Source organism: Suillus plorans, assembly GCF_016647745.1.
Source record: "Suillus plorans strain S12 chromosome Unknown HD556scaffold_47, whole genome shotgun sequence".
In the NCBI taxonomy this organism is placed as follows: Eukaryota; Fungi; Basidiomycota; class Agaricomycetes; order Boletales; family Suillaceae; genus Suillus; species Suillus plorans.
The window spans coordinates 14,463-30,615 of record NW_024537431.1 but is presented as its reverse complement, the minus strand read 5'-3'; the positions used below and the strand labels follow the sequence as shown (position 1 = coordinate 30,615).

At 45.8% G+C, this 16,153-nt stretch overlaps 5 protein-coding genes across 5 annotated transcripts; 1 reads left to right on the top strand and 4 right to left on the bottom strand.

Annotated features, from left to right (window-relative positions):
- Positions 1 to 3,053: 3,053 nt before the first annotated feature.
- Positions 3,054 to 5,317, top strand: HD556DRAFT_1310310 (uncharacterized protein; the record flags this gene model as incomplete). Its single annotated transcript, XM_041300393.1, has 8 exons — positions 3,054 to 3,297; positions 3,350 to 3,513; positions 3,569 to 4,137; positions 4,189 to 4,486; positions 4,663 to 4,798; positions 4,906 to 5,133; positions 5,197 to 5,234; positions 5,288 to 5,317. 8 exons carry the CDS (start codon positions 3,054 to 3,056, stop codon positions 5,315 to 5,317), a joined length of 1,707 nt encoding a protein of 568 aa, XP_041157693.1.
- Positions 5,318 to 6,086: 769 nt separating this feature from the next.
- Positions 6,087 to 9,199, bottom strand: HD556DRAFT_1445772 (uncharacterized protein; the record flags this gene model as incomplete). Its single annotated transcript, XM_041306988.1, has 10 exons — positions 6,087 to 6,266; positions 6,324 to 6,377; positions 6,433 to 6,762; positions 6,817 to 6,873; positions 6,930 to 7,199; positions 7,268 to 7,304; positions 7,354 to 8,071; positions 8,219 to 8,569; positions 8,630 to 8,690; positions 8,741 to 9,199. The coding sequence occupies 10 exons, from the start codon at positions 9,197 to 9,199 to the stop codon at positions 6,087 to 6,089; spliced, it is 2,517 nt and encodes an 838-aa protein (XP_041157692.1).
- A 1,815-nt stretch (positions 9,200 to 11,014) lies between these two features.
- HD556DRAFT_1445770 (uncharacterized protein) lies at positions 11,015 to 11,368 on the bottom strand (the record flags this gene model as incomplete). Its single annotated transcript, XM_041306987.1, has 2 exons — positions 11,015 to 11,267; positions 11,313 to 11,368. The coding sequence occupies 2 exons, from the start codon at positions 11,366 to 11,368 to the stop codon at positions 11,015 to 11,017; spliced, it is 309 nt and encodes a 102-aa protein (XP_041157691.1).
- Positions 11,369 to 11,395: 27 nt separating this feature from the next.
- HD556DRAFT_1445769 (uncharacterized protein) lies at positions 11,396 to 12,102 on the bottom strand (the record flags this gene model as incomplete). The annotated part of the gene is made up of 3 exons (XM_041306986.1): positions 11,396 to 11,644; positions 11,691 to 11,978; positions 12,031 to 12,102. The coding sequence occupies 3 exons, from the start codon at positions 12,100 to 12,102 to the stop codon at positions 11,396 to 11,398; spliced, it is 609 nt and encodes a 202-aa protein (XP_041157690.1).
- Positions 12,103 to 14,118: 2,016 nt separating this feature from the next.
- On the bottom strand, positions 14,119 to 16,005 carry HD556DRAFT_1310308 (uncharacterized protein; the record flags this gene model as incomplete). Its single annotated transcript, XM_041300392.1, has 9 exons — positions 14,119 to 14,362; positions 14,507 to 14,584; positions 14,867 to 14,943; positions 14,985 to 15,014; positions 15,051 to 15,069; positions 15,209 to 15,240; positions 15,475 to 15,565; positions 15,761 to 15,799; positions 15,992 to 16,005. The coding sequence occupies 9 exons, from the start codon at positions 16,003 to 16,005 to the stop codon at positions 14,119 to 14,121; spliced, it is 624 nt and encodes a 207-aa protein (XP_041157689.1).
- Between the last annotated feature and the right edge of the window lie 148 nt (positions 16,006 to 16,153).

The following is a 16,153-nucleotide window of genomic DNA, read 5'->3' as shown; positions in this document are numbered from 1 at the left end:
CAGTAAGCATACCAGTAGTAAGTATAACCGAGATACCAAGGACAAGGAATACTGAATAGAGGAATAGGCTGTGTTAACGTTATATGCACAGGAAATGAACTAAGAAGCTTATCATATATCAGATTGAATTGGATTGGATCAGATCCGGAGGTCTGGACGGGAAGCATGGATATACGGGATATAACATTAGGGTGATGGGACAAAGGATGAATGATGCAGGCTAGCTGCGGAGGTATGGAGGTCTGATGTACAGAGGTGAAGGGATCTGGATGGGTGGATATGCAGAGGTGCAGGGATCCGAACAGATAGAGGACTGGAGACATGGATAGGGCGTCCGAAGGTCCAGATTAGGGATGGACAGGGGTAAACCCCGGGGTACCATGAGCCCTACCCACACCCCTACCCCTGGAGGGTCTTACCCCTGGACCAAGGGTAGGGGTATACCCTGGGGTATTATAAGGGTACAAGGATATCATAAGGGTACAGGGGTATTGTCACCATCTAGGCTAGAAGAGACATAGATTTTACTTATATCTTACTCAAATAATAAAAAACTCACAATATAAGATCACAATAAGCCCAATAAGCATTGTACTGTTGACAACTTCAAAATTTTATACTTATCCATCACTCCCAGTGGCCCTATGATAATCAATTTAGGGATATATTATGCCTAGGCCCAGGGGTACAGGGGTCTCAAGATCCAAACCCACACCCCTACCCTCAAGTACCCTTACCCCTTACCCTTCAAGGGTCCCTCATACCCCCATCCATCCCTAGTCTGGATGAGGCATGGGAACATTGTCGGATGTAGGTCCGGAATACAGGATATGACAACCATCCTCAATGGACCTTGAGCCACCTATTCCTCCATCTACCTTTCTCACTCCTTCCACTGAAGGGTCTACCTCTGCCGGTGGCTCAGCATAGACAAGCATAAGCCGTGGAAAGCGAAAATACAGTGCACTTTCTCCTGCGTCAGTTGCAGGCTCCCAGAAGCGAAGTCGGCCACCATCTGCCATGCTATTGGCACAGCAGGAGGGTATGGAAACGATGAAGAGCCTTGTCAAAGTAGTGCGTGAGATGCAGAAGAATCTTATGTTAGCCCCAGTGCAGCCACAGTCTTCCACACATGTTGGGAGCGCCATTTCCCTCCTCAATAAATATACAAACCTCACGAGCAAAGAGCGCTTGGGCATTGCCGACTTTCTAGGTGAACACAAGACCCAGGCTATCATTTTCTACTCGTTGGATGAGGTGATGAGGCTTGAGTGGTTGGAAGAGAAGCGAGTGCTTTGCAGCAGTGCACCACAATGATCAGTGGACTCACAAGAATATGTGATTGTGTCATAGCGGCATACAGATCATTTTGTAGTACAGAATTCATGTATCACCTACAACTATGGCAATGGGAGTCCCCTTCATGCACATTCTGTGAGATAATCAGTCCACATTGCTTGCGCAATTCCATCCCTACGAGTGTCTGCGTGTCTGCGCTCAGCAGCATCCGCCGGTCCCTCTGAATGTGCACCAGATCCAACATCATCATCCTCTGCAAGATCTTGCCCATACTCAAGGGCAAGATAAAATATATCACTGTTGGTTCTTCGCATGAAGTTGTGAATGGCACAAAGCGCCGCTGGGATGCGGGACTGGATATCCATGGAGTATTCAGGCACGCATATCAAAATGCACCATTGCCACTTCATAACGCCAAATATCTGTTCGATGATGTTGCGCAATGCAGCGTGTCGCAAGTTGAACAACTCTTTTGGGTCTTTAGGCCTAGAAAAAAATTAATAGACAGACAGACTAAGAATAAAAAATGAACTCATGCGAGATTAGCTTGACGCCATTCCTTCAGGTGGTAGTGCACACCTCAATAAGGCACGAGAAGCACGTCACATGTACCAAAGCCAGTGTCAGCTAGAAGGTACTTGTGTTCGGGCATGCGCAAATCATAAGAGCATGCATCATTCCAAAGGAAAGCATTGGCAACTGAGCTGTCCCACTCTGTGAGCGAGTAAATGAAAAAAAAATTGAGGTCGCAGATGAACAGGCAGTTCTGCGATAGAAAGCCTTTCCGGTTGCACAGGACAACATGGTCTTCAAGCGGCGCAAAAATGCGGATGTGGGTGCCGTCAACAGCACCGATGCAGTGATCGAAGAATTGGAATCTTGGGTCAGCGTGAATTGCTGCAGAAAGTGGGGTGTTGTGATCCAGGAAGCGGACATTCGAGGTGTAGAAGGGAGCTGATGAAAAGAACATGAGCATGTGTTTAAAATAGCTGCAAAAATCAGCACACTATTAGTTATATCAAAAGTTAGGCATACTTACCTTGTAATTGTGTCAGGAGATCACTGGAATCTTTCTCCGACGTGACGAGACGAGAGTCCAGTAACACACATGTACAAAAAAATACCAAGTTGCTCTGACACGGTTACCCCATTCTGGGACTGGATGAAGCCGTGTCGGTTAAGAACCGCTAACAGCTCATCAAAAATTTGAAGGTCGACACTGAAATTGTGTCTGATCCTGTCTGGGTGACCACTGATCAGTTCATATACCCATGCTTGGCTGGTAAGGATAGATGTATGATAAGGAATTCTTTCAGCGCAGGATAAGAATAAAAGATGGTATAGATGTGTGACTTGAGCGATCACAATAGTAATGATAATAACTATGATTTTGCATCGCTGATCGTGTTGCATTTGCGCTTTGAGATCCATGAGGTGCAGCGCTGCAGTGATGGATATGACACACATACATATGCTACATTATTACATACTATCGATTATCTATCTATCACGCTATCTGAATCTATCACATGTGGTCATCATGTACGGTTTGAACCAGGAATTTTGAACCCGGAGTCATTGTCCAAATGCACCTTAGCCAACATTAATGTCATTTCCTGCTCTCAGATCTCAGGGTGTTTTGAGTTTTTTTTTCAGTCACATAACATCGCCTGCAGGAATACAACCTGTCTTTTCTTGTCGTAGTACATTCAACCACTGCCAATGAACCTGTGTGGCAACAGATCAGTTCTCAAATGACTTTGCACCTAGCGTCCTACGACTTAACCCTTGCACTTCCACCAGAAGAACACCGTTCTGAATGTGACTTTTATTTTGAAGCTTATCAATTCTTGCAAGCTGGTTATCAAAAGAATGGAAGTCAGAAGATGAGTGCTTGTGACCTTCCTGGGCGCCTCATCACACTTGAGTACCTCAGAAAATGTGCGAAGTTTATACCAAACCCTAGTTCTTCTGAGAACTTCCCAGTTCTCTGGTGTAGTATGTTTCGTGCTAACTTTAATGTTTGGTGATATATTAATTTCTGCCATAGGTCCGACCATTGCTAACATTACGGGCAGTCTTCTGCTCCCTCTGTCACTCCAAGCTGGCAGGCATACATGTCTCGCCAGTCGTGTCTTTGATACCTTCAAGACAGCTGTGCTGGTCGAGGACTCAGATAACCTAATGTGTTTTGACTTTTGCCCCAACATTTCGGTATGTATCAAATAATATCATTGGGTCACAAAGAATTGATTTTATTCACCTACAGGACAAAGCTGCTAGTCATGGTGGCCTGCCAGGATTGGGTGATACATCCTCCTTTCAAATGTTGCCTCACTTTTTGCCATCAACTTTACAATTGTCCTCAGGCTCATCATCCACATTATTGCTCACTTCGACATCATTGCTCTCATCATCTGTATCATCACTTGCTTCAATGTCTTCCCTTCCATCTTTATTGAGCCCTTTACTTCTGTCGCCACAACCCCACCAAAGTATTCCAGTCAGGGACTCCACCCTGCTTACAGCACTTCTTGAAGATGCTGAGACGGTTTTTGCTGAATGGCAACAGAATATTATCAACTGCTTGTGGAGTCCTGTGTTACCTGATGGACGGGATATTTCCCCCCTTGTCCCCTCAAAACCTGACTCCTCCGATATTACCAATGTTTTAATGCTCATGCTCGAGGGCCCGGACCTTCAGACGACTGCCATGGGTTTTGCATCATTTGTCCATAGCAAGTTGGAAGGATTGCCAGTCTACCTACCCAAGCATGTCACAATCCCATTGAACTTTGACATTTGCAATATATTTCACCCAGAGCGCACCTGGAGCATGTATGTTATACTCATTTGTGATTTGACTTATCATACTGATCTATCATTTAGAGGGTATGCTGTAGGTGGTGGCATAGAGTGTTCTGTTCTGCAAACATCTATGAAGGAAGTCTGCCATGATCAGAAGCTTTTAAAAGGAGGAGCTGACGGAGACACTGGATATTATAACCTTAACCTCTGCACCAACTCAATCATTCCAGCACAATTGATTAGTTTCCAGGTCTTAGGCTTTTTTGCAGCGACCCATCTTTTCATCACAGGCCACAGCCCTGTGCCTTTGTCCCCTGCCATCCTTCTGTTTGTGATTGGTAGCTGGGAAGCATTGTTCGACCTCAAGCTCATTGACCTTGTACTGCCATCAAAGGCTACTATGTTACAATGATGGCCACAAACCTATGAGGCAAATATTAACCTATCACTCTGTGGTGCTGTTGCATCAATGCTTATGTAACACCTAGAGCTTACAGTGTGTGACTACCTCTGACTCACAGTTGTTGATCTTAATCGCTGACCTTGTATACACAGTCTGCTGAGGAGTGGGAGAACATCACAAAGCAGATGTTTGCGTCAATCCTGCTTGGTTGCCCTGTGATTGATGATGTTGCTGACTTGCGCAACTTCAAAAAAGGATTCAACATGCATGTTGGTGCTGGTACCAATGGTAATTGTATCTGTGATGTAAGTTTGTCCTTCACTTTCATCTACAGTGTTATTAATCAATGTTCTATAGACCCTATCAAAAAAACTACAAAACACTCATTCCAATAGCTTATGGCCGCACTGTAACGTGCCCTGAGGATATTATTGCTCATCTTGCTTTTATCAGTGCCGATGACTCCTGCATCAACAAGGGAGCTTCTAGCAGTCAGATATTGCAAGCAGTGTCATTTGACAAGGAAATCAAGACACTTTTTATCCAGAAGTTACAATGCTATCTTACAGGAACTGGTCACCCAGAGCATCCAACACTGGGCCCTAACATCATTGCTCTTGATTGTCACCAACTTGATGCAGGAAGCCATTTACTTAGGTCACATTCCTTTATGTGGTTTGCTACAGGCTCTGACCTCATGCCACATGGTGATTGGACTATTATAGTGGGTCTAATTGTGCTTTGTTTGACCGGTTTTGTCTGTTAAATTTTGCTCAGATACGATTCAAGCATGATCTCCCAGATTGATATATCCATTCTGTCCTAATGAGTAGTGCTTCTGATTGGAAAGTGCGTTTTTCCTCACATGATATGTTGACGACCTGCTAAGGTGCCAGCAGCCTGAACCCATACCGATGTTATGCCATACATGTTTTGATGAGATTCAAATCACTCTCAATCAAACAATGCTCGACTTTGTTCGTGAATCCCTGCCAGATCATGATGATGGATCGATTGCAACAACATTTGATGCGTGGATGCATGCATCTATCTTGCACATGACTGCTGACTATAATATGGCTTGAAATTGTTGTAAGATCATTCACTTAATCATGAGTGTTCATACCGACACACTAACCTTATCACTACTAGTAAATATTTGCAGTGTTTCAATGTTTTTTAGACCTCACATCTATCACATATCCTCAAAGCAATTTGTACCTTACTAATTCGTTTGTTATCCTGCAGCCAGCGCCTCTAGAATATGAGGGACCCCACTGGACAAAAATAAACTTTCAAAAATGTTACCAAACTTTGCTTGCATGACAAAAACATTTGCCATGCGCCGAAACACTTTTCTGGTATGACAACTTATAACATCGTAGCGGCGGCAATCGCCAGTCTATTATTTTGGAGGTTCGGGATCAGACTGTGGCAGCAACTAGTGTTGTTGTCGAGGCTCCACTTACAGAGTTTCATAAATATAACTGAATTGCAGCAATCAGGTTGCAATGTATCGTAGTAATGACAGTGTATGTATAAGGATAGTTAGAAGCTCAGAAGCACTAAGGTAGACTTAGGTAAAGCTGTCCTGACCGGCATCAAACACGACACAATGAAGCATAAACTCCAATTCAGCGATATCGCTATTGCTGAGAGGTGATCTACCCAGAATATGCATCATCTTTCTGTTGAACCACATGTCCATACTGTAGTTGCAAGCATGTATGCTTGGAGGCAACAGGTCATCATCGCGCTAAAGTATAACTCTGAGCGAAAGACACTAGTACAGCAAGAGCAAGCTCAAACTTACATGATATTGACCAGCAAAGCAGACGGTCTCCGGTATAGTTTGATGGACATAAATCTAGGCAAATTGGTGAGATAAAAATATCAATGAGATGAATGAACAGAAGACGCACAGTGAAATATTGCCCTGGTGGAGGCAGCAAGGTAACTCCACGCAAAAGCTTCACAAAGCGGCAGGCGCGATAGGCAGGGTCAGCATTATCAATGTCCTGTTGAGCCTCATTGACAAGATCAGCCATTTGAGGGTGTTGCGGATGTCCAATGCCACGGAAATAGTGCTCAAAAACAGACCGGAGCTGCACCACTAAAGGAGGAGCGGTTACAGATTCAAATATGAAATCACCGCACACAGAAAAGTCCAGGCGGCTTATTACTTGCTCTCCATTAGTGATGCGCCGATGATAGCAACGTGATAAGAGCCACTTGGAGGACGATTTCAACATCTCAATGATAGTTTATTATTAAACTTGCATTAATATCAATGCAGATCTGCTCACCTGGATTACTGATTGGTGCGTTGTGCTCAGTTGAATGTTTATTCCAGCCTGAAAAACCTTGAAAAGCTGGGAATAAAGCGTTGAAGGCGGGTCCTTTGGGAGGCTGAAATGACAGAAGTGGTCAGATCATGCGGTGAGGAGGGAAGGAGACCAAGATCCTCATAATGATCAGGAAATAATGCCTCGACACAGCTCTTGTCAGAAAGAGCTTCAACACCAGCAAATGCAGTGACAAGTAAGGCAGGAGAGATGGGATCAGGCGCAATGTGCCCACGTATCATCATCATAGTGCAAATGGCTCCCAATGCAAAGGCATGCTCGATGTCACTAGGTGAAGGAAAGTCGCGGATATGCAGGACATGAAAGCCATTCTTATCGAGAGTCTGGGTGATTCCACAGGATTCACTCAAGCACAGGACGAGGGCCTCTGTCAACACCTGTCTCATGACACCTTCACCAGAAGCATCATGGGCACCATCTTATAGCCTCTTTAACGATATCAGTATTGAGAATTTACATTGCGTAGGCAGAACTCACGCGCGAAAGATCCAGTGTTTTCCAAATATGTCAGAGAGCTTCTGAGTATGGGGCTGGATAGAAAACCGCTCGTTGACATGGTAAGAATGTGCATATGGAGAGTCAGAATCGCGTTGCTGTTGACATAAAAGATCTATCAAGCCCTCTGCACAGGCTTTGACAGTTGGACCACGAACATGGACCATGCCGTGCTCAACTTCACTGCCAAAGGCCCTCATGATGGCATCATCGACCTTGAGTAAGGTCTCATAAGGAGGTGGAGTAGGTGACGCATATACAGATTGATGGCGAATGATAGGCAATTGGAGGGGTGGGAGTGGGAGGTGTGGGGAATCATGGCGAACAATGGGCGAGTGCAGGGGTGAGTGTGGGAGGTGTGAGGAATGATTGGGGGATGGCAAGGTCAGGTCGATGACAGTAGAGAAAGAGGTCTGAGGGTTTGCAAGGGCTGGCAGAGAATTAAGTGACAGACTTAAGATAGACGAAAGTGAGGTAGCTGGAGAGGATATATCAGGAAGCACCTGGGGCTGATCGTCAGGGGTACCGAGAATTGTTGGAGGTGCATAAAGATCTCCATCACTATCAATTGGACTTGGGACTGAAGCAGGAGCCCATTGAGAGTGTCGGCTTGTGCCAGCTATCAATGGGCAGAATGCCTTACACTCAACAGAAACAGTGTCACCAGGTTCCAAGCCTTGATACTCTAACTCCTCCTCGTCTGCATCAATGAGGATTTTGAATGCTCAATCAGCGAAACACATGTGATGTTAGGTGCTGCGCTGCTGGATGGGTCCAATAAGAGGCCCATACTTAGGACCTACATAAAGTCAGTAAGTGCACGTGGAGCGAACAACGTTATACATACAAATAATAAGCAGTCCGACATTGGGATCGGTGGGATGCTGGATTCGATTGACACGTTTGGATAGTGCATGAAAGGCATAGTCTTGCCACGTTTCAGTAGCGTCGAAGGACAGATAGTGCCCTTTAGGCATCTGGTAACCGATCTTGAGAAGGTGAAATAGAAGATGTTGAAACTGGATCCAAAACTCGCGGTTGGGTGCAGATGTGTCAAGATCAAAAGAGCATTCAGGCTCTGGCGGAAATTGGATGTTGTGAGATGTCGAGATGGTGAGAACAGAATTATACACTTGATTCATTATGATTTCATTGCGCGAGGATGCAGTAAGAGGTATGCGGTGCACAAGGCCAAAATCTTGCAGGCCATTCAGATCAGAGGCAAGTCACTCCCCAACATGAATGTGGCGGGGAAAACGAAGGTAAGTATCTTCAAAGATGTCGTCAACACTGTCAGGAGCGGCAGGTGCAGCATGAATCTAAATCTAAAAGTTAGTGTGCATAAACTACTGCTTACTGGCAGACTCACATCATTAGGGAAAATGACAATGTCGACCTGTTTCTCAGAGACCTGCTTCACTGGTATGAGGTATGGCATGGCAGTTTTCCTATTAGAACGAACATGACTGTGACCAGCTGTAGTAGACATCGGAATGCCTGCATGAGGTACACCAAAACTGGGTGAAACTTGAGTGGCACTAACGCGTGGATTACGAGAATATGGAGTAGCGATTGGGGCATAATGTGGAAGAGATGGCCAAGAACTTGCAGGTGGTGACAATGAAGACATAGCAGGCTGGGAAGATGATGAAGTAGCAGGCAAGCGAGTCGTAAGCAGAGGTGCAGGACAAGAAAATTGAGCCAGAGGTGACCCGGCAACAGGGGGAAAGTGAAGGGCTCTATGTGGCTGTGAAGATGCAGACAGTGGCTGATAAAATGCAGAAGTGCTATGAGAATTTGGAGTACTGGCAGATGGGGGTCTGGACATGGTGGATAGGACAGCAGGAGGTGTAGAAGCTAATGGGCTGTGTGCATTATAGCCCATTGTACAGCCAGCACACGGCTGACGGAAATCTGATATCTAGTGACCGCCCAACCTTAGGATTGAAATGTTCTGGCAAGAAAGTGGAAAACTGACTGGAGCGTTGCGTACAGTTCGGTAACCTAGGCACATAACATTATTGATTTGAAGGCCTCCACGAGGAGGGAAATTGGGAGCTGGTGGCAGATGTTGGGTAAGTCCATGCCCACAATAGCAATCAGACTAGAAAATGCCAGTGAGCGGGCATCAACCTCCAAGGCATAGCTTACCTGTGAATATGATGGTGTACAGGGTGTATAGACAGCGCAATCATCACTGCATGCACAACATCTGGCAGGGACAACAGAATTAGTAGACATTAGTGAAAGGGGCTGTAGGCAGGTGGGTGTGCGGAGGTGGGGGGAAAAGAGACAAGATGCTGCTCACTTGCCTGTCAGTTTCTAGTGCCAGTGAGTGATCGGAAGGGTTGGTACCAGATTGGCATCACCTTCTTACTTCTTTACAAAACTGACAAGTTCCCGAAGGATTAACATGCGGCGGAACCAAGCAGAGAAGATGAGAAGCAAGTGGACCATATGGTATGAAGGCATACGAGATGGCAATGCCTCTTGGAGGTGAATCAGATTCCAAATAGGCTCACTAACTTTGCAATGTCTCACAGGTATCTTGCACACCTCGTCGTTCTGAAAGACTTTGCTAATATACACAAAGCAGCTTTTGATGGTGCTAAATATATTTGATGGTGCTGAATATAATACAGATTAAGGCAAGGCGGAGTAATTTGATATATATTACCATATGAGTGAAGCTTCTCTTACCCATAGTGGACGATCACAACGGTGTCACGAGCCGCTCACATGAGACCGTCCAGAATATTGCTGTAGCTCTGAATCATTGCGTCCGCACTTTGAAGAAGTGCATCAGGTCATCGAGTAGTAATAAAAAACAATCACGTACTGGTTTCTCTGCAGCGGGAAGTTGCTCCATCCTGGGTTCCAAGACTTGTGCGACAACATATGATTGCTTGGTTAGGAATGCAGACATAACGTCTGGATGATGAGAACGAGTCAGCAAATGTTCACTCGACAGAGCACATGGAGAACTCACTGAGACGTCCAGCGAGTAGGTGTGTCACAAGGGAACATCCAATGACAAGCGATTCTAGAAGACTCATTAGCATAGTATATGTATATAAGAAAATTACACACTTAGGTACGAATTCGTGAAATTTCAGTGCATCAGTAAGTCGCACGCAAAAATGGGATGGTGAAATTTGATGATCGGAGGTATTGGGAGAGGAGTCAAGACGGGCATCAGAAACCATCTCCAGCAATTGGTGTGGTGACGTGGTCAACCGTGAGGCAAGGCGAAGGGATCAAATCAAGACCCATCCTTGGCCGTTCTTCAGGTTTGCAGTCGTGTCTTTGAGGCTGCCAGTAGCATTGTGGTTGATCACAAATGAGATGATAGGCGGATAGTTCATGACCTATGGGAAGAAGTTCTTGAATCATGAAGGAGAGTAAGATGTACAAATGAAAATAATAGTAGCGCTCGTGCAGATGGCACCATCTGCTTTGATTGAACTCAATAGAATAGACAGCCTGTTGCTCTAGTACTGGAACAATGCTTCTAGTATGGACAAATATGTAATCCTATGTAGTATGTCCATGTTATCGATGTTAAAGCATAAGTTTGAAATGAGCATCAGAAAAATTTGGTCGAGTACTATGACAAAGGGAGAACGGTGATACCTTTGAGACTCTAGTCTGACTCTGAGTCCCAGTCGCTAGAATCCAACTCTGAGCCAGTTCCTCTCAAACCTCCAGCAGACTTGAGTGCCCAGCCAGGCTCTTTGTTTTCCAAGACTTGGAATGAGGAGTGAGGGAAGAACCAAACATTAGATACTCGTCCTGGTTTAATGCCATCTTCAGTAATGCCAGGGAGTGGCTTCCACGGTCCTATCCCATGGTAGAGGGCTCCACCCATGAGAATTATGACATCCCCAGGACAGTATCTAGAATGAATGAGTCCAATAAACTATACAAAGTGAAAGGCTTACGAGAGTTTGAGCTTAAGATCGGTTATGTAACATTCTCTGCCTGTAAATTTACCCATGTTGAAGATGATAGATGGACCCGCATCTCAGCTGTCCTGATGGGGCATCACCTGCAGTTTCCACACCAGGACTCTTCCAAGGAGGGGCCCTGGATCAGTTATTGTCCAACGGCCGGCCAGAAAGGCAGCTTCATATTTGGTGTAGAAAGCCGGAAATGATACCCGGAACATTTCTCCCAACAGAATGGCCAACTCCTGGGTATCATCAAAATATGCTTGGACATGTAGGGCTCCACTAGCATTAGAGACCATGTCAGCTGAGGGATGAAGGCCGTGCTAGAAAATGTGTAAGTAATGTAGAGGCAGGATAGATTATACATACGACGGTAGGATCACTGCCCTGATCTGGCCATGCATGTACTAGGTGTCTGGTACCGGTGCACTCAGATGCAAAGGTGCAGTCTTCATAGACATATTCAGCACCCGCATAGATGAAGCTCCTACATATGCCATCTTCACGTAGGTCTTCCGAGTCCTTGGTGCTGTCAACCTTAATGTATTGCAGGAGGTGGTTTTCCTTGTCATGGTGTCCATCCCGGGGGCTTTTATGGACGTCTATGTGGTGGAGGAGGGTTTGTGTGGCCACTGCGGTCTTGGCAAGCACACTATCCTATCCTCTGCAGTAAGTTGCCTGTCATCTAACAGAATTACTGAAAACTCACCTTGATACCATCAAAGTATACCGTTTTGCCCTCTTGAGCTGCCCGATCTAAATCATTAGAGGATCTTCCCATAGGCGAAGGAGCTTTGGGCCCAGGAATGTAGTAATTGTAAGCAAAGCGGCTCTGTAAGATTGGTGATTGAAACTATAAGTCATTTCTTGCCGATGTCAACTCACCAATTTTGGAGAAGGCCCAGCACGCTGTAACGAGACAACAATTGCTGATCACTACACGAAGTAAGTAATCAGCAATATAAAATGTTGTGGTCTGCACAGCCTAGTCTGCTATACTTTCAAGACAAGTGTGTTTGACCTGAGGGGTTCACTGTAAGGTATTAGAATGATTAGTTATACAAAAAGGAAGATAGTCCGAAGCACGGGAAACAAAGTCCGAAGGTAAAAACGTCGGGTCCGATGTTTTTGGTGTAGAGACTCGCGCCTCTCAATGCCGGATATGCGGCCTTCTTACCCATTTAATTCCCTACCTGTATCAGCTCACATCCTAAGGACCAGTCATTCGCGCTCTCGCGCGCGCGCCCTACGTACGCGCCTCACTCACACATCACACACGCACGCGCGCTCCATAGGCCTTCACGCTCCTACCGTCCGTCCCTCTGTCCTTTGTCCTTGCTGATTTACTGGTGCGTTATTTTTATCTCTCTCATTGAATTAACGAACCTTCGGTCCGACCTCCGCGCTTACATACAGAGAGTCTATTTAAACTTAGAATATATTTAGAAGTTGATATGGTTACTCGGTTCGGGAGCGCGCTCGGAAGCGCGTCGCATAGCGTAATCTCCCTTCTTAAATAAAGGGAGGATTCCTTCGGTTCTGGTACTTACTTTCCCCTTATCTTGATATACTGCAAAGTGTATAGTTCTCCCTCCAATACTAGAAATCAGATTATACTCCTCCACTGTTTGACACCTGTGCCCTTGCTACTCTCTTAAGGACTCCTCTCCTTCATCGTTCAAGCGCGCGCCCGCTTACGCGCGTACCCTCCGCATCTCTCGCTCACGCGCGCATCTCGCGCGCCTTCGCATCGCCTACGTGCGCCTTCGCGCGCGTTACTTTCCCGCGTCTACCAGTGCCTGTCTAGTTGACAGAGTTTCCCTCCACCTTATTCGCGAGGAACTTCTCTCAGTAGCTGTCCTTTGGGTCGAGTTGTATTCTCGTATCCAGGTCTTGCTGTAGAGCCCCCTTTCTTTAAGTGTTTTCACCCACAGTCAAGATTCCTCACCTTCATCGGGTTTCGGGTTAGCGGGTTTCATCGGGTTTCGTCGGATTAGCGTCGGGAATGTAATGAATGTCGGGGATAGTGAATGGCGGGTTACTGTCAGTATTTTCGGAGTGTTTCGGATAATGAAAGGATGATATTTGCGGAATTCAGCGAAGAACTACAAATATCTAATGACCTCCTCCTACTCGGAGGTAGAAAGGTAAATAAGTAAGTAGGAGGCATGCAAAATATATAGTGTCTATGTAGAATTTCGGAGCGCTATAGGCGAAAGTAGTAGTGGTAATTTTCGGATCCAATGTCCTATGTAATAAGACATGTGGTACTGCGGACATGTAATAACGCGGTCTACTGTGTTAGCGATGTGAAAACAGATAACTGTGCACCTAGTGGGGATAGATACGACAGGACAGGACATAGGGAGGATAAGTGTGCGGGAAAATATCGGGTCCGATGCGCGGGAAACGTCAGGTCCGCTGGATTAGCGTCAGACTACATCGGGTTAACGTCGGGTTAGCGGGTAAATGTCGGATTGAGCGGATGAGTGTCGGATAACATTGGGAAGTGATTCGAGTGTTTGACATGCATTGGGAATTAGCTGAATACGTGCTCAGCGCGAGCCTGAGTGCTACAACGCCTTCGGGCAAAATAAGCCACCAAGGGCTGATCATGTTCATCGAGGAATATCCCCGAAGCTCCATCACTTTCCCAGGTAGACATCTCTCGCATAGTACGTTCAGCCATGCCCTTGGCTGTATTCTTGGGGCCCCGTATGAAGTCTTCGAGCCAGACACCCTTCATATGGTAGGTGGGAGCATTGTCTTTCCAATGTTTTGCATCGTAAGCAGCATCTCAGCGGAACCGCTTGGCCCATTGATTGTTGGAGAGAGTTCGGTGACGGATGACTGGGTCTAGGAGGCGGGAATCTGGGCAAGGGATGGCAGTAGTATTATTCAATAATGTCTTGTCTGTGCCGGTAAGCTTGGCAGCTGCTTGTGACACCAAAATTTGGTCTGTTACAACTGCAGTAGACATGGTACGGTGTAGGGAGGAGAAATGATCAGTAACTTGAATGTCTCCAAGCTGGAATATAAACCTATGGAGTGAAACAGCAGGTACTTGATCCACAAGGCAGCAAATAAAAATGCTGGTACCAACGACTTGGCTACAGCACTACACCCTTTTACATATCAGACACGCGCTGCTCAGTATACCCTGAATATGTAAAGTGGTGTCTTACCTGGAGGTGTACTGATCAATAGCAAAGAGTCGTGGACCCATGTATACAGCAGGATTGAATGTGAATGGTGGAACATGCCTTGAAGGGCGATGAACTGTGGGCACACCAGATCTCACACAGATCTGGCAGCCAGGCACGGAGACCTCACACAGATCTTGATTTGCACCACAGCTCAAGCGCTCGTCCTCAAGGACTTGAAGCGATGAAAATGGTTGTAGGTTGCAGACCGTTGTAGTAATGCCGAGGTCACAAGTGTGACAGGCATTGTGAAAATGCTGCGCCACTGCTGCAACTGCTGGGACAACAGTAATGGCAGTGGCAGCACAGCGAGATCAATCGGAGTTTGAGAAAATGACAGACCCATTGTTTGTGCTGTTGCTTCCTGACCAGCCAGGGCCCAGGCTGCCATGATCAACTAGCTCGTTTCTTACGAATATCTAGATAGACAAAATCAAAATCAATGCATCTTGAAACTCACATTGTTTCCAGGTATGCGTACATACACCCTCTATTTGTTACCTTGGAGAAGTTGTGTTGGTCTCACATTGACGTGTCCAGAATAGCTGATTTGAGACTCAGAACAGCATGTGGGGGTCAGGTGAAATTGATGTGGTCGGCAACTTAGACATTTCGCAACACCATCACCCGAAAAATGCTGAGGGGTATGTATCATGTTCTGTCTGCACGCCATCCGTCTCTTACTGTATTTCATTCATAGACTTGTCTTCTAGGTACTATCAATATAGTGGTGTTAACTATAACACTGAGACTTGTCTTTGTCTGACTTTCAGCAGTATTCACTTCTCGTCAAATTTGCAGTGCTTGTCCTCTGCATCCACACTACTAGTATACATTTTGCACATCAGTCCTGTATTTTTGTATTACCTCTGATTCATTCATCTATGTTGGTTTTCAGATAGTGTCAATTGTTGTCTGACTGTGTAGGCTCACTCAAGCCTCAACCTCACCCTGTCAAGTTCGATCCACTTTCTATACTCTGCACCACCATGTCGAGCTAGCTCAAGACCCAGCCATGGCATGTCGGAAGCCTTGTTTAGGCTGGGTCAAGTACCACTCACACCATGGCAAGTTCTCCCAAACATCTTCGCATTCTCTGTACTAATATCAACATTCACACTCTATGCCGTGCGACTGCCCTTATGCGCCCCTCATGATCTTCAAAAGTTCGAATGTGTGTGGTGCTTGGAATGAGCCGTGACATTTTACTGGAGGTGAAGCTGGACGACGACTTACTAAATGAGCTCCTTCCAGATGGACCTCCAGATGAAGCTGCTGCATATGGCAGCTTGGAGTTTGATGAGGTATTAGATGAGACGGTACAGTTCAATTCTCCACTCATTCAATCAGATGTGTTCAGCATGTGTCTTTTTAGGTTCTCAGCACGAAGTTTACGGTTGTGAATTGTGCACCATTGATGACAGCCTGGGCAACTGTAGTTGTGGAGTGCTTAGCATTGGTACATACCAGCCAGTTGGCATGGTGGATACACTCAAATGTCACAAAGCTTCTGTTTATAGAATGAGACATGGCGTGCTCTAGACAACTCCTCGCTGGCTCTCCCCAGTACAGCATCTTCATATATATCTCGTGCGTTTCGACAAACAACTCCGTACGTGATTGGCGCCC